This window comes from Bidens hawaiensis, unplaced genomic scaffold, assembly GCF_021521415.1.
Source record: "Bidens hawaiensis isolate Kalapana, Puna unplaced genomic scaffold, B.hawaiensis_p1.1 tig00024469_1, whole genome shotgun sequence".
Taxonomy (NCBI): domain Eukaryota; kingdom Viridiplantae; phylum Streptophyta; class Magnoliopsida; order Asterales; family Asteraceae; genus Bidens; species Bidens hawaiensis.
In genome coordinates, this window is record NW_027493868.1 from 27,803 (window position 1) to 42,590 (window position 14,788).

Sequence of the window (14,788 nt, forward strand, 5' to 3'; positions counted from 1 at the left end):
TTACTGATTTTACCTACATATTCGTTTGTTGGATTTGAAAATCCGAAAAGTCATGGTGATACATGAATAGTTGATTTTCAATTTTCATTTACGATTATGTTCTGAGGTTGGAGACTTGAAAAGTCATGGTGATACATGAATTGTCAACCTCCAATACTCATTTTCTTGTATATTTTATATTGAAGATTGAAAAGTCATGGTGATACATGAATCGTCAATCTCCAATACTCGTTTACTAGTTATTTTAAATTGGGAATTCGGAAAGTCATGGTGATACATGAATTGCCGATTCTTGGTTCGAGTTTGTTACCTTTATTAAGTCTGCATTTAGGGTCATATATTTTACTTTAACTTTTGACAGTAACTGACTCCGTGAAACCAAGCTTTATAAGATTAAAACTTTGCGCTAAAACCAAGATATTAACTAAAATTAAAACTTTTATAGAATGCCTCCGCTATCTCGCCGATTTCAGAGAAGAGAAGCCTCGCGCATGCGTAGACAGCAACGTTCCCAGGAAATGGCCGCCGCGATAGCCCAAGCTTTGAGCCAAAACAATACCAACACCTCTAGTTACAACATTAAGTCCTTTAACGCGGGTAACCCTCCAAAGTTCACAGGTCTTGAAGGAGCCACCGTGATGCTCCAATGGCTCGAAAAGATTGAAAACACTTTCCTCCATACCCAATGCCCCTCAGACAGACGAACCCTGTATGCTTCCAGTGTCCTGGAATCTAGAGCGCTTACATGGTGGAATGGAGTAGCTCATGCGCGTGGCGCAGAGGCTGCTTCTAGCATGACATGGGAGGAATTCAAGGAAATTCTGACGCGAGAATTCTGCCCTCCCAACGAAATTAAGCGCCTAGAGGAGGAATTTTGGAATCTTAAGCAATACAGCGGTGAAGCGCGCGAGTACGCGACGCGCTTCCATGAACTAAGCCTGCTTGTCCCTCACCTTGTTACCCCTTCCCGCCGAGCCATAGAGAAATTCCTTGGGGGTCTCCCCATGGAAATTCAAGATTCTGTATGGGCCAGAAACCCAGTAACCCTCTCTGACGCCATCGAGTTGGCCGCTGTGCTCAGCGACAACCATGTCAGAGCAGGAACCCTGTTCCTTCGGGGAACAGAAAAGACCAAACCCACCAAGACTGCCCCTGAACCAACAGAAACCAAACCAGAACCCTCAAACCGTAACAACCTCAAGCGCAGGCGCAAGGCCTATGCGCTTACCAACCCGCCCATTGTCCAGCAACCCATTTACCAACCTCCAGTTTATGCGCCTAACCCTCTGTCAACCTACCCAACACCTCCTGTAGTCCACAACTATGCCTTAACCAATCCAGCACTCCCTGCCCCGCCAACTAAGAAACCTTACACAGGAAACCACCCCTTTTGCCCAACCTGTAGATTTCACCACCCAACCCAAACCCCGTGTCGACTTTGTACCCGATGTGGCCGTACTGGTCACCTTGCAGAAAACTGTAGAGTCCTTCTCGCCAACCCAATTGCGCCAACACCACCAGTCTACCCGCAGAACCCACAACCAACCTACCAAAACCCACGACCCAGATCGTGCTTTAACTGCGGTGATCCCAGTCATTTCCGGAACGCGTGCCCGAGACTACAAGTGCAAATCACACAGGCGAATCCGGTGAACCAGATTTCGAACCAAGTAACGCGTGGACGAGCTTTTAACATAACCGCGCACCAAGCGCAAGCGAATAATGACGTGGTTAATGGTACATTTTTGCTTAACAGATTTCATGCTTCTGTACTTTTTGATACTGGCGCCGATCGAAGTTTTATCTCTCGCGCCTTCGAGCAGAAGCTTGCGCGACCGCGCAGCGATTTAAAAGAAAATTTTTCAGTTGAATTGGCTAATGGTGAAACTGTTTTAATTAACTCGGTGATTAAAGATTGTACGCTTAACCTTAACGAAAACGATTTTCTGATCGACCTCATCCCTATGCCTCTTGGAAGCTTTGATGTTATCATTGGTATGGACTGGCTTACGCATAATCGCGCCGAAGTTATTTGCGCCAAGAAGATGATTCGCATACCTCGAGAAAATGGTGATCTTCGCATCTACGGCGAAAAACCCTCCCGCGGTCTTAAACTTATGTCTTGCGCCGAAGCCCGAAGGCTCATGCGGAAGAAGTGTATTGCATTTCTAGCCCATGTGGTTAAACCTGCTGAAGAGAAGAAGCTTCGCGATATCCCTGTTGTGCGTGATTTCCCTGAAGTTTTTCCTGATGATCTTCCTGGTATCCCTCCCGCTCGTGAAGTCGAGTTCCGTATTGATCTTGTCCCTGGTGCTTCCCCCGTAGCTAAATCTCCTTATCGTCTTGCACCCGCTGAGATGCAAGAATTGGCAAGCCAACTTCAAGAGTTGACTGCTAAAGGATTCATTCGCCCTAGCTCTTCGCCCTGGGGTGCTCCGGTGTTGTTCGTTAAAAAGAAAGATGGATCGTTTCGCATGTGTATTGATTACCGCGAGTTGAACAAACTCACCATTAAGAACCGGTATCCCTTACCGCGTATTGACGACCTCTTTGATCAACTCCAAGGTGCCTCTTGTTTCTCGAAGATTGATCTCCGCTCTGGCTATCACCAGTTGCGCATCCGCGATGAAGATGTTCCGAAGACTGCTTTTCGAACTCGTTATGGCCATTTTGAATTCTTGGTCATGTCCTTCGGTTTAACCAACGCACCCGCCGTTTTCATGGATCTAATGAATCGGGTGTGTAGGCCTTTCTTGGATAAATTCGTGATTGTGTTTATCGATGATGTTCTGGTGTATTCTAAGACCAAGGCCGAGCATGAGCAACATCTCCGATTGGTATTGCAAAAGCTTAGAGCTGAGCAACTCTATGCTAAGCTTTCCAAGTGTGAATTCTGGTCTGATGAAGTACAGTTTCTTGGCCATGTTGTAAACAAGATGGGTATTCATGTCGACCGATCCAAGATTGAAGCAATCAAGAACTGGATTACGCCATCCTCTCCTTCCGAGATCCGTTCCTTTCTGGGCTTAGCTGGTTACTACCGGCGATTCATTTCGAACTTCTCAAAGATCGCTTTGCCTTTAACAGCTCTAACGCACAAAGGTAAACCATATATTTGGGGCTCGAAGCAAGAAGAAGCCTTTCTGACGCTCAAGCGTTTGTTGTGTGAAGCTCCTGTTCTTGCGCTACCTGAGGGTAATGATGATTTTGTCGTGTATTGCGATGCATCCAACCAAGGTCTCGGTTGTGTTCTTATGCAACGAGGCAAGGTTATCGCTTACGCATCAAGGCAACTCAAGGTTCATGAAAAGAATTATACAACTCACGATCTCGAACTTGGTGCAGTTGTTTTTGCCTTGAAGATCTGGAGACACTACCTTTATGGTACTAAGTGTATCCTCTACACTGACCATAAAAGCCTTCAGCATATCTTTGATCAAAAGGAACTTAACATGAGGCAACGCCGATGGAACGAACTCATCAGCGAATACGATTGTGAGATCCGGTATCATCCTGGTAAGGCTAATGTGGTAGCCGATGCGCTCAGCCGAAAACCCTGCCAGCTTAACTGTATCTTGCCGCGCACCCAGCTTCACTTCGCGCCGATTCAAAGCAACCTTGAATCGCGTATTCGTGACGTGCAGCGCGCATCCATCAGTAATGGTAACCTTCGCGCCGAGTTAGCGTGTGGCGCGGAAGCGCATTTTGTCCCTAATCTGAGTGGAATTCTCTGCTATCTCAGTCGCATCTGGATTCCCTTTGATGAGAATCTTCGCGCTGATATCCTGAGTGAAGCGCACAAATCTCGGTATTCTATTCATCCTGGCGCTGATAAGATGTACAAGGATTTGCGCATTACTTATTGGTGGCCCGGTATGAAGAAGGATATTGCTGTGTTCGTAGCTAAATGCCTGACTTGTTCTAAGGTAAAAGCTGAACACCAACGCCCATCTGGTTTGCTCGAACAACCAGAAATTCCTACGTGGAAATGGGAATGTGTAGCGATGGAATTTATTACCAAGTTACCTTTGACAACAAGCAAACATGATAGCATTTGGGTAATAGTGGATCGTTTGACTAAGTCTGCTCACTTTCTGCCCATTCGTGAAAACTACCGTGTTGAGCAACTCGCGCAGCTTTATGTCAAGGAAATTGTCTGCCGCCATGGTACTCCTTTGAGCATCATATCCGATCGCGATGGCCGTTTTATATCTCGCTTTTGGAAATCTCTCCAATCTGCACTAGGAACTCGCTTGGACATGAGTACGGCATATCATCCTCAGACCGACGGACAGTCTGAGCGAACTATTCAAACTCTTGAGGATATGCTCCGATCTTGTGTTCTTGATTTTGGAGGTAATTGGGATTCACACCTGCCTTTGATTGAGTTCTCTTATAATAACAGCTATCATTCCAGTATTGGTATGGCCCCATTTGAAGCACTTTACGGTCGTAAGTGCCGCTCCCCGATCTGTTGGAGCGAAGTGGGTGAAGCTCAAATCACAGGACCCGAACTTGTTCAAGAGACAACCGATAAAATCGCCAAGATCCGTGATCATCTGCTGACTGCCAGAAGCCGACAGAAGAGTTACGCAGATCGTAGGCGGAAGCCTCTCGAATTTCAAGTTGGTGATCTTGTTCTCCTCAAAGTGTCGCCTTGGAAGGGTGTTGTCCGCTTTGGGAAGAAAGGTAAGCTTGCTCCTCGTTATGTTGGTCCATTCAAGATTCTCGCGCGTGTGGGAAAAGTTGCCTACAGACTTGACATGCCGCCCGCGCTCAGTAATGTGCATCCAACGTTCCATGTATCCAATCTCAAGAAGTGTTTAGCTGACGAGAACCTTCACATTCCACTTGATGAAGTTCAAGTTGATGAAACTATGCATTTCGTTGAGAAGCCTGTTGAGATTATGGATCGCGAGGTAAAGCAAACCAAGCGCAGTCGCATCCCTATCGTGAAAGTTCGTTGGGAGTCCAAGCGCGGAGCCGAGTTTACATGGGAAAGGGAAGATCAAATGAAGATCAAGTACCCGCACCTGTTCTCTGCGCAACCTACTTCGAGATAAATTTCGGGACGAAATTTCTTAAAGTAGGGGAGACTGTGACATCTGACCCGATCCGACCCGACCCAGGTACCCGTTTCTCTGACCCGATCTCTTTCTTTTATTATTTAATATTTATACTTATATTTTACTTTTAATAATAATATACTTTTCCTTCCCGCCTCTTTCTCTCTCTTTCTTTCCGCCGTCCCGTCCCTCTCCTTCTCTCTTTCCGCCTTCTTTTCCCTCTTGTCGCCGTCCCGCCCTTACGCCTTGTTTCCCTCTTTTTTCTTCTAACTCGTTGCTTGTCCTTTGTTCCTTTCCGCCTAAGGTTGTCTGCGCAGCTCCACGCGCCAGATCCCTTACAAGGAATCCTGCGTGAAGACCACCTGTTTCAGCGATACGCGAGATGAACTCTTCTCGCAGCGCGCTAAGAATTGTAATTCTTCTCGCAGCGCGCGAAGGACGGTAGTTCTTCCCGCGACGCGCTAAGGATTTGTAGTTCTTCTCGCAGCACGCTAAGAATCGTAGTTCATCCCTCGACGCGCGAAGAATTATAGTTCTTCCCGCGGCGCGCTAGGAATTTTAGTTCCTCCCGCGGCGCGCTAAGAAATGTGATTCTTCCCGCGGCGCGCTTAGAAATATAGTTCTTTCCGCGACGCGTTAAGGTTAGTTCTGTCTGCCTTCGCGCTCGCGCTCTCTTGACCTTCTGTGTCTGCCTTCGCGCCTTAGCCTTCTCGCGCTCAACCCTTTGAGTTTTCTTCTGTTTAATCTAGCCTTTTGCTTTTGTGTTGTCTTATCTTTTGAGCTATTGACCTAATCTGCTTTATGTCTGAAAAGTTACTTTCGGCGCAGCATGCGCACCAACCCCATTGGTTGACAGATAAAGTGACTGACATAATCTTTTGAGATCTGCTTTTTCCTTGCTTGACCAGTACCTTTTTCTGACCGCCCATGCCTTTTTACTGTTCCCTGACAGCTTTATCTTGCCTCTGCAGCTGCCATATCTTTCCATATCTTTTGCTTTTGGAATCTTTTACTTTTTGAGATCTTTTCCCCTTTTTCTGGATTTATGTCTCCTAGGGTTTTCCTATAAATAATAATAATAATATTTTCATAACACATCACACACAAACACTTAATCTCTCCTGTTCTCTTGCCCCTTGCTCTCTCTGCCGCCTCCCTCTCTGCCTCCGTCTTCCTCCCTGTTCTACCCTGCTTTTCCGGTAATATATATTATATATAATAATTTACTTATTAATTATGCTAACTTATAATCAAGACTTAAAACAGATCGTTAAAACAACAATCTTATTTATAGGTTAACTTGTGCTTGTTTAAAGTTGGTTCTTGCTTTATCTTACACCGCACCGATTATCAAGTGAGTAATCTCGTACCTAATCCCTTTTTGCTTTTAATGTTTTGGGATGTTCATGTGTTCATACAAACTTAGAGTCTTAAACTTGTTTATGAACTTTAGTCGCGCAGTATCCCATGTGTTGAGGACGTAGACTTGGCTGTTTATTTGTATGTGTGGATCATTAACCGTCTTGTCGGTCTATTCCGCAGTTTTCATGGTACCATTAGATGAACACGGGAGAACTATCGTTTATGATTTTCTCTTTTGTTTACACATGCACAGTTTGTTTTGTTTGTGAGCTCAATTGTGAGCACTGGCAGTCTTATGAATCTTAGAGTTGGTCCCGATCAGATTACACCCTTGTTGAAAACCAGACATACACATGTTGCGCGCAGATTTATTGTTATCTATGTATTGTATTAAACTTGATTTCTCACCAACACGCAAGTGTTTGACGTTTTATTTTAACACATGTTCAGGTTTGCAGTAGCTGTTTTGGAGCTTGTGGACACGTAGGAAGTTTTCTTTATTTTTGACCTAGATTAAAATGTATCAAGACAAGTTTTTGCTGTTCGAATATTATGATTTATAATATATTGATTTATGATGATTTATGTTATCTTATGTTTACTTTGCGCGTGCGCGAATGAATGTATTTATTAAATATTGACACCCAATAGTGTCACGGGTAATGAAACAATATGTGGCGCCCCGATGTATAATCCGCCTTTGGTCGGGGTGTTACACTAAAGATGATGCAACAGGAGATGCAAAAGAGGAATCAGTTGGATGAAGCTCGTATACAAAAGGATGAAATTCGTGACAAAGCCATCCAGTCATTGACAACTCAAATGGGCCAACTTGCAACCGAGGTATCTAACTTGAAGAAGAACAAAGGTCAACTCCCGAGCGACACCAAGGTGAACCCTACTCACACTACTTCTCGCAATGTGCCGATTAATCAAGTAAGTGTTTTAAGAAGTGGTAAGGAGTTTAAAATCAATACCACACCGGAGTTAGTTGAAGGTGTGGTAGAGGATGTGACGGGGGTAGAAAGTGAAGATGAACAAGCTTCACCCATTCAACCTCCTAAATCATCCACATTTTCAAACAAAGGTTCGGGCCAAAATGAACTTTTAAATGATAAAAGCAAGGAAGTGGGAGAGGTTCCAATTCCCTTTCCTTCGGCTTTAAATGACACGGGTAAGAAAAACGGGATTTTAAAAAGGGGTCCTCAAAAGGAGGAGATGTGGGAGGTATTTAAACAGGTTAAAGTTAATCTTCCTTTACTTGAGGCAATAAAACAAGTACCCGCATATGCAAAATTTTTAAAAGAATTGTGTACTCAGAACAAAAGGTTCCTAAACGGGTTGATTTAACTGAACGAGTGAGTGCAATTCTTAAAGGTGTTCTTCCACCTAAGCTTCAAGACCCAGGAGCGCCCTTGATTAATATTCAAGTGGGTGACTTTCAAATGTCACGGGCACTATTGGATCTTGGAGCGGGTGTGAGTATCCTACCGGGGGGTTTGTATGACCAATACAATTTTGGTCCACTTAAACGAGTGGAGACCACAGTTGTATTGGTTGATTTGTCTCACAAACTTCCTCGAGGGATCATGCGGGACGTTATAGTTAAAGTAGAGGAATTTTATTATCATGTTGACATTTTGGTTCTGGATTACTCGTCGGTTGACCCAACACAACAACAAAATGTTATATTGGGTCGGCCATTTTTAAATACTGCTCATGCTATTATTGACTGCCGGTTTGGTACAATTGACATGGCCTTTGGAAATAGAAAAATGCGTTTAAATGTGTTTACTAATGTTGCTAATTCATTGGCTAGTGAAGAATGTTTTATGGCATATATCATAGATGGGTGTGTACCACACGAGTATGAGGAAGGTATGCTGGATGTTTGTGTTTGTGATGAATCTGAACAGGTTCACATTTGTGAATTGGAGTTAGAGGAAAAGAAACAAGAGGTATTGGCATTGCAAGACGGAAGACCACCGTGGACTCATCAGGTTGAGAGTCTACCAACAGAAATCAATTCGGATACTAAACCCTCGTTGATTTGTCCTCCCAAGGTAGAATTGAAAGAGTTGCCAAGTCATCTCAAGTATGCGTTCATGGGAGAAGGTGAGACGTTGCCGGTTATCATTGCCTCTAACTTGAATGAGGCTCAAGAAGAGCGGTTGTTGGAAGTTTTGAAGGCTCACAAGGCGGCGATTGGGTGGACAATAGCCGATTTGAAGGGTATTAGTCCATCTATAGTCATACACAAAATCATCACCACGGATGATGCAAGGCCTACTCGGGAAGCACAAAGGAGGTTGAACCCCAATTTGAGAGAAGTGGTGAAAAAGGAAGTCATCAAATGGTTGGATGCGGGAATAATTTATCCGATTTCAAACAGTGCATGGGTAAGTCCAACACAGGTAGTTCCAAAGAAAGCCGGCATCCAGGTAATTAAAGATGAAAATGGTGAACAAATCGCCACCCGACCGGTAACCGGGTGGCGAGTGTGCATTGATTATAGGAAGCTAAATGCGGCTACCTCAAAAGACCATTTTCCATTACCCTTTATTGAAAAATTATCGGGTCAAAAATTTTATTGTTTTTTGGATGGGTACTCGGGATATAATCAAATTGCAATCCATCCTGAAGACCAACACAAAACCACATTCACATGTCCATATGGCACTTTTGCCTTTAGGCGAATGCCATTTGGATTGTGTTATGCCCCGGCCACGTTCCAACGATGTATGATGAGTATTTTTTCGGACATGGTTGGGGATTCACTTGAGGTATTTATGGATGACTTTTCTATTTTTGGGTCAACATTTGAAAGATGTCTTGATGAATTGGAAAAAGTTTTAAAACATTGTGTCTAGACTAATTTGGTTTTAAGTTGGGAGAAAAGTCATTTCATGGTACAAGTGTAACATCCAACTTTTGTTAAATAAATAAATGACGGAAAGTTTTGTTATTAACTGTGTGTCGTTAAGTTAGTCGTGTGTTCAGTGTTTAGTTAATATTTGGATTTGGAATTGTGAGTGGGTTGTGGGGCCCATGGCCTCCTATATAAGCCTAACTCTTCCACCCTTTCACCATTTTGTTACCTTTCACCACACACACACTCAAGAACACACACTTTCTCTCTACATTCCAGATCCAAATCCATGTAAAAAAAAGGAGAGAGAAGGAAGAATCTCGTGTGTAGACATCATCAAATAGCAAGAATCACGTCCAGATCTACATATTGTCCGGATCTGAACTCAAACCTGAAGCAAAAGGTAGGTTTTGGTTTAAATGGTTAAGTTTTATGGTTAGAATCGGCATGCAAACAGATATAATGGTAGATCGGGTTGTGAAATGTAAGAAAAATATAAACTTGGTAAGTTATAATCTCTTGGGTGCACTTTAAGGTAAAAAGGTGGCGATTGGACTATGAGAGATATGGGTTCAGGATCAGGTGCATGGGGTCAGAATGTGTCGAAAGTTGAGAAAGAGTAAAAATCAGGTCCTGAGGAAGAGCCACGAAGTAAAATGGCTTTAAAATGGTAAAAACGAAGAAAGGAACCATTTCGCTTCGCTCAGTCATGAGAAGCGAAACAGGTATTTCACTTCGCTCAGCCATGAGAAGCGAAACAACCATGAGAAACGAAACAGGTATTTCGCTTCGCTCAGACTTGAGAAGCGAAACAGGCATTTCGCTTCGCTTAGCCATGAGAAGCGAAACAGGCATTTCGCTTCGCTCAGCCGTGAGAAACGAAAAAGGTTATGCGAAGCGAAATTCTATGCGAAATTCCTCCCATGCAAAATTGTTTAAGTTGTTATTAAAATGTGACTGATTCATTTTCTGATGCGTTTTTGTTAAAGGACCTATTAACAAAAATAAAATTTTTCCGAGCTGACCTGGCAGCTCAACCCCGGCCAGGGGCTGCCACCCCTAGACCCCGCTACCAGGGGCGCTGCCCCCGGACCCCCGTTAGTTGAGAGTTTCATCAACTTAGATGTAGGAAGTAGTAGTAATGGATAATTGACACGCGCAATGTATTGTACAGTTAGCCGTGCACATATAAGGAAGGGCATTACCATTAACGGCGAGAGAAACCGGCTCCAGGTGAGTTCTAGCCCCATTTCCTTGTTATGTTTTCGGGGCTGTGTGCATACTCCTATGTGGCAGTTAAAAGGCTTATCTTAAGTGATAGGTATATAATACGTGTATGATCGTGCATTGAAAGTTATTGTTATAGGATGGTTATGTGAATGAATGTGTATGTAAATATTATATGCATAAGACATGTAAAGTATGCGCTTATGATAGGGACCAGACCCTCATAATATCTGAGATGATAGGGACCAGACCCTTATAATATCTGAGATGTTAGGGACCAGACCCTTATAATATCTGAGATGTTTAAGATAGAATAGCTTATGGTATACCATAGGGTTTTATGAAAGAAAGTATGTAAGTACGTATGCATGTATATAAAGTATATGTGAAAGAAGTAATAGCAAAGTAAGGTATGAATACGTATCTTCGGACGCGTATGAGTAAGGATAGGAATGTATTGTATGTTAATTGATTAACTAGAACTCACTCAACGTAGCTGACTTTTAGTATGCACGCAGGCAAATAGGTTGAGGCAGCTGGCTTGAGGAAGGACACATGGCACGAGCTAAGGAAACTGGCATCTATGAAGAAGTGTCATGACTATTTTATGTTATGTTATGAAAAGACAATTTGTATGTTAAGACAAAAATGAATGTTTGTAATGTGATGTTTGAAGTTTTAAATTATTCCGCGAAAGTTTAAATCAACTCTGATTTTAGAACTGTGTTTTATGAGTAAATCCAACACCAAAGTAGGGTTACCGGGAACGGGGCCTTACAACAAGAGGGTACTGTGTTGGGGCATGTAGTTTCAAGTCGGGGAATGGAGGTGGATAAAGCAAAAATTAAGGTTATTTCTTCATTGCCACCACCGAAAATGTAAAAGGGGTAAGGTCGTTTTTGGGGCATGCCGGGTTTTACCGGCGGTTTATTAAAGGTTTTAGTGTGATTACTAAACCTTTATGCAATTTGTTGCTAAAAGATGTTGCATTTGATTTTACTAATGATTGTTTGCAAGCATTTGATGTTTTGAAGGAAAAATTCGTGCAAGCACCGATTTTGCAACCGCCGGATTGGACGAAGCCGTTTGAGATTATGTGTGATGCAAGTGATACCACAATTGGAGCAGTTTTGGGTCAAAGAATTGATAAGAAGCCGGTGGTGATTTACTATGCAAGCAAAACATTATCCGAGGCACAATTGAATTACATCACTACTGAAAAAGAATTACTTGCGGTGCTGTACGCCTTGGATAAGTTTCGGTCATACATATGGGGAAGTAAGGTTGTGGTTTATTCGGATCATAGTGCGGTTCGTTACCTCATGGAGAAGAAAGATGCAAAACCCCGTTTGATTCGCTGGGTTTTATTGTTACAAGAGTTCGATTTAGAGGTCCGAGATAAGAAGGGGTGAGAAAATGTGGTGGTGGACCACTTATCGAGGATTCCTTTGGAAGGTGGGGATGATTCACATGAAATCAATGAGAGATTTCCGGATGAACAGTTGTTAGCCGGTCCACTACACCGTGGTATGCCCACTATGTCAACTATTTGGCCACGGGTGAGATGCCGAAACATTGGGCCAAGAAAAGGAGACAACAATTTCTTTCCCAAGTCAAGCAATATATTTGGGATGAGCTCGATTTGTTCAAAATTGGTGCCGATTAAATCATTCGACGGTGTATTCCCGAATCAGAAGTTCAAGAGATTTTGACACATGCTCATTCATCCGCTTGTGGTGGTCATTTTAGTGGGCAAAAGACGGGTTATCGAGTTCTTACAAGTGGGTTTTATTTGCCCACAATCTTTAAAGATGCAAGTGACTATGCACACCATTGTTCGAATTGTCAAAAGATGAGTGGAATTTCAAAACGGGATGAAATGCCTTTGCAACCCATTTTGGTGGTTGACATTTTTGACGTATGGGGAATTGACTTTATGGGCCCGTTTCCAAATTCTTGTGGGTATTTATACAAATTGGTGGCGGTGGATTATGTTTCAAAGTGGGTTGAGGCCATAGCAACAAGGACTAATGATCACACCGTGGTATGTAAGTTTATTCAATCCAATATTTTTGCAAGATTTAGAATTCCGAGAGTGATTTTAAGTGATGGTGGAACGCATTTCAAGAATTTCAATTTCGGGATATTGTTGAAGCGGTATAATGTGAATCATCGAATTGCGACTCCGTATTACCCGCAAACAAGTGGACAAGTTGAAGTGTCCAACCGACAAATAAAAGAAATATTGATGAAGACGGTACGGGTTGATAGGAAGGATTGGTCGGTAAAGTTGGATGATGCATTATGGGCGTATCGAACCGCTTATAAAACGCCCATAGGAACGACTCCTTACCGGTTGGTTTATGGGAAAGGATGTCATTTACCTATGGAGTTGGCTCACCGGGCACTGTGGGCTATTAAGAGTGTGAACATGGATTACAACGAAGCTGGTGGATTGAGAAAGTCGAAGTTGGCGGAATTGGAAGAGATAAGGGATGAAGCATATGAATGTGCATCGGCATACAAAGATAAGTTGAAAAAGGTTCATGATGCTAAGTTGAGAAAGCGGTTTTTTGAAGAAGGGCAAAAGGTTTGGTTATATACTTCACGGCTCAAGCTTTTTCCCGGAAAGTTAAAAAGTAAATGGATGGGCCCGTATGTTATAACAAGAGTGGGCAAGTTTGGTGATGTGGAAATTGAAGACTTGCACAATCAAGCAAGACAAACTGTGAACAGACACCGACTTAAACTATACTTGGAGGGTAAGGATATCAACATGTGTGAAGTGGACAAAGTAGGCTACCTGTTGCGGTCGCCTGAGGAAATAACCAATTAAACAGTCCAGGTTTGTTGTATAATTTAGTTTAGTTTTTGTTCAAATTTGGTCGTAAAAATTACCTTTCTTGTTACAAGGTTGTCCAAATCAAGTGTGGGGAATTCTTGGGAATCTCTTCACCGTGTTGAGGACAACTCGAGTTTTCATGGGGGTAGGGTAATTTTTAGTTTTTAGTGGTTTGTAAATAATTTTAGTTAGTTTTAGTTTGATTATTGATTTCTATATATGTATATATATAAATGTTTGCATCAGGTGCTACCGTAGCTTACGGTGCCCACCATAAGCTACGGTGGACTTGAAAATTTCTACGGTGGCCATTCTCTGTTTACGCTGGGTTTCTTACGCCAAGGACCCACCGTAAGCTACGGTAGCCACCGTAGCTTACGGTGGACTGTGAATGGGCAACGCAGGTACTGCTGCAATATACATAAAATTTTTTTTTAATAAAATACTAAAATTTTCATCCACATAAAACCAATTTTTTTCTTTTTCCCCTTCATTCATCATCTTCATCCATCCATCTCTCTCTATCAAACCCTAATCCCCAATTCATAACTTATTTAAATCTTAACCAAAATCAACGATTTTCGGGTCTAAATTGACTAGATTTTCGCAAGGAATCACATTCTTTGCTTGGTTTTCATCAATCTTAACTTTTTTGGGTTCGATTTTGGACGTTTTTGGTTCGAAAATTTTGAACAACAAGTGGTTTTTACAAGTGATTAGTGATTAGAGTGATTAGAAGGTTTAATTCGGCTTAAAGGTATGTTTCTCTTCACTCGTTTGCTACAAAACTCATTAGTTAAGATTATATGTTGTACATTGCTTACACTTGCTTGTTGAATGTGAGATAGTTTGAAATTGTGTTGTGGTTGTGAATATGGTATGGAAAATTAAAGTTTGACAAAACTTGAAGATGGATTATGTCTATGTTTAAACGAAATGCTGTCAAAATTTTGTAAAAAAAATGGTTTATGACTTTTATATATTCACAACCGTAGAAACAAGCAAGTGTGGGAATGTATATAGAAGTGAATACTAACTTGGTTAATGTTTGTCATTGTTAGATGGGACGTTCTGCTAAGGATAAAGGAAAAGGGATTGCGGGTTCATCTAGCACTTTTGTTGTCGAACAAGCAAAAAAGCGGAGGTTAGAACAACAACAAGAACGGGAAGAAGATGTGTAGTATGTTAAACCGGATTGGACTCATGGACCACTAACAGATCATGATTTGAGATGGAAACCAGAGTTATTTCACGAGAAAATGAATACTTTAACAAAGAAGTACGACGCATTTATTTGTGAGAAAGTGGTCCCGGAGCATGAGTTTGGTCCGTTTGATGTTTTTTATCGATTTAAGGCATTGGGTTGGGAAGCAGCCCTCAAGTGTTATGATAGAAATGAGAAGTATGTTTTCATTGATGAAA

At 42.3% G+C, this 14,788-nt stretch overlaps 1 protein-coding gene across 1 annotated transcript; it reads left to right on the forward strand.

Moving 5' to 3' along the window:
* The first annotated feature begins 7,151 nt into the window (after positions 1 to 7,151).
* Positions 7,152 to 14,547, forward strand: LOC143569404 (uncharacterized). The gene is made up of 6 exons (XM_077055329.1): positions 7,152 to 7,602; positions 7,749 to 8,869; positions 11,559 to 11,684; positions 12,377 to 12,681; positions 12,796 to 13,318; positions 14,428 to 14,547. The coding sequence occupies exons 1-6, from the start codon at positions 7,152 to 7,154 to the stop codon at positions 14,545 to 14,547; spliced, it is 2,646 nt and encodes an 881-aa protein (XP_076911444.1).
* The last annotated feature ends 241 nt before the right edge of the window (positions 14,548 to 14,788 follow it).

Bases quoted from the DNA above. Each gene is read 5' to 3' on its own strand.
- LOC143569404 (XM_077055329.1), top strand. From the start codon at position 7,152: ATGATGCAACAGGAGATGCAAAAGAGGAATCAGTTGGATGAAGCTCGT. The intron at 8,870-11,558 runs GTAATTAAAGAT...GATGTTTTGAAG, and splicing joins CAAAGAAAGCCGGCATCCAG to GAAAAATTCGTGCAAGCACC. The intron at 11,685-12,376 runs GTGATTTACTAT...AATTGTCAAAAG, and splicing joins GAATTGATAAGAAGCCGGTG to ATGAGTGGAATTTCAAAACG.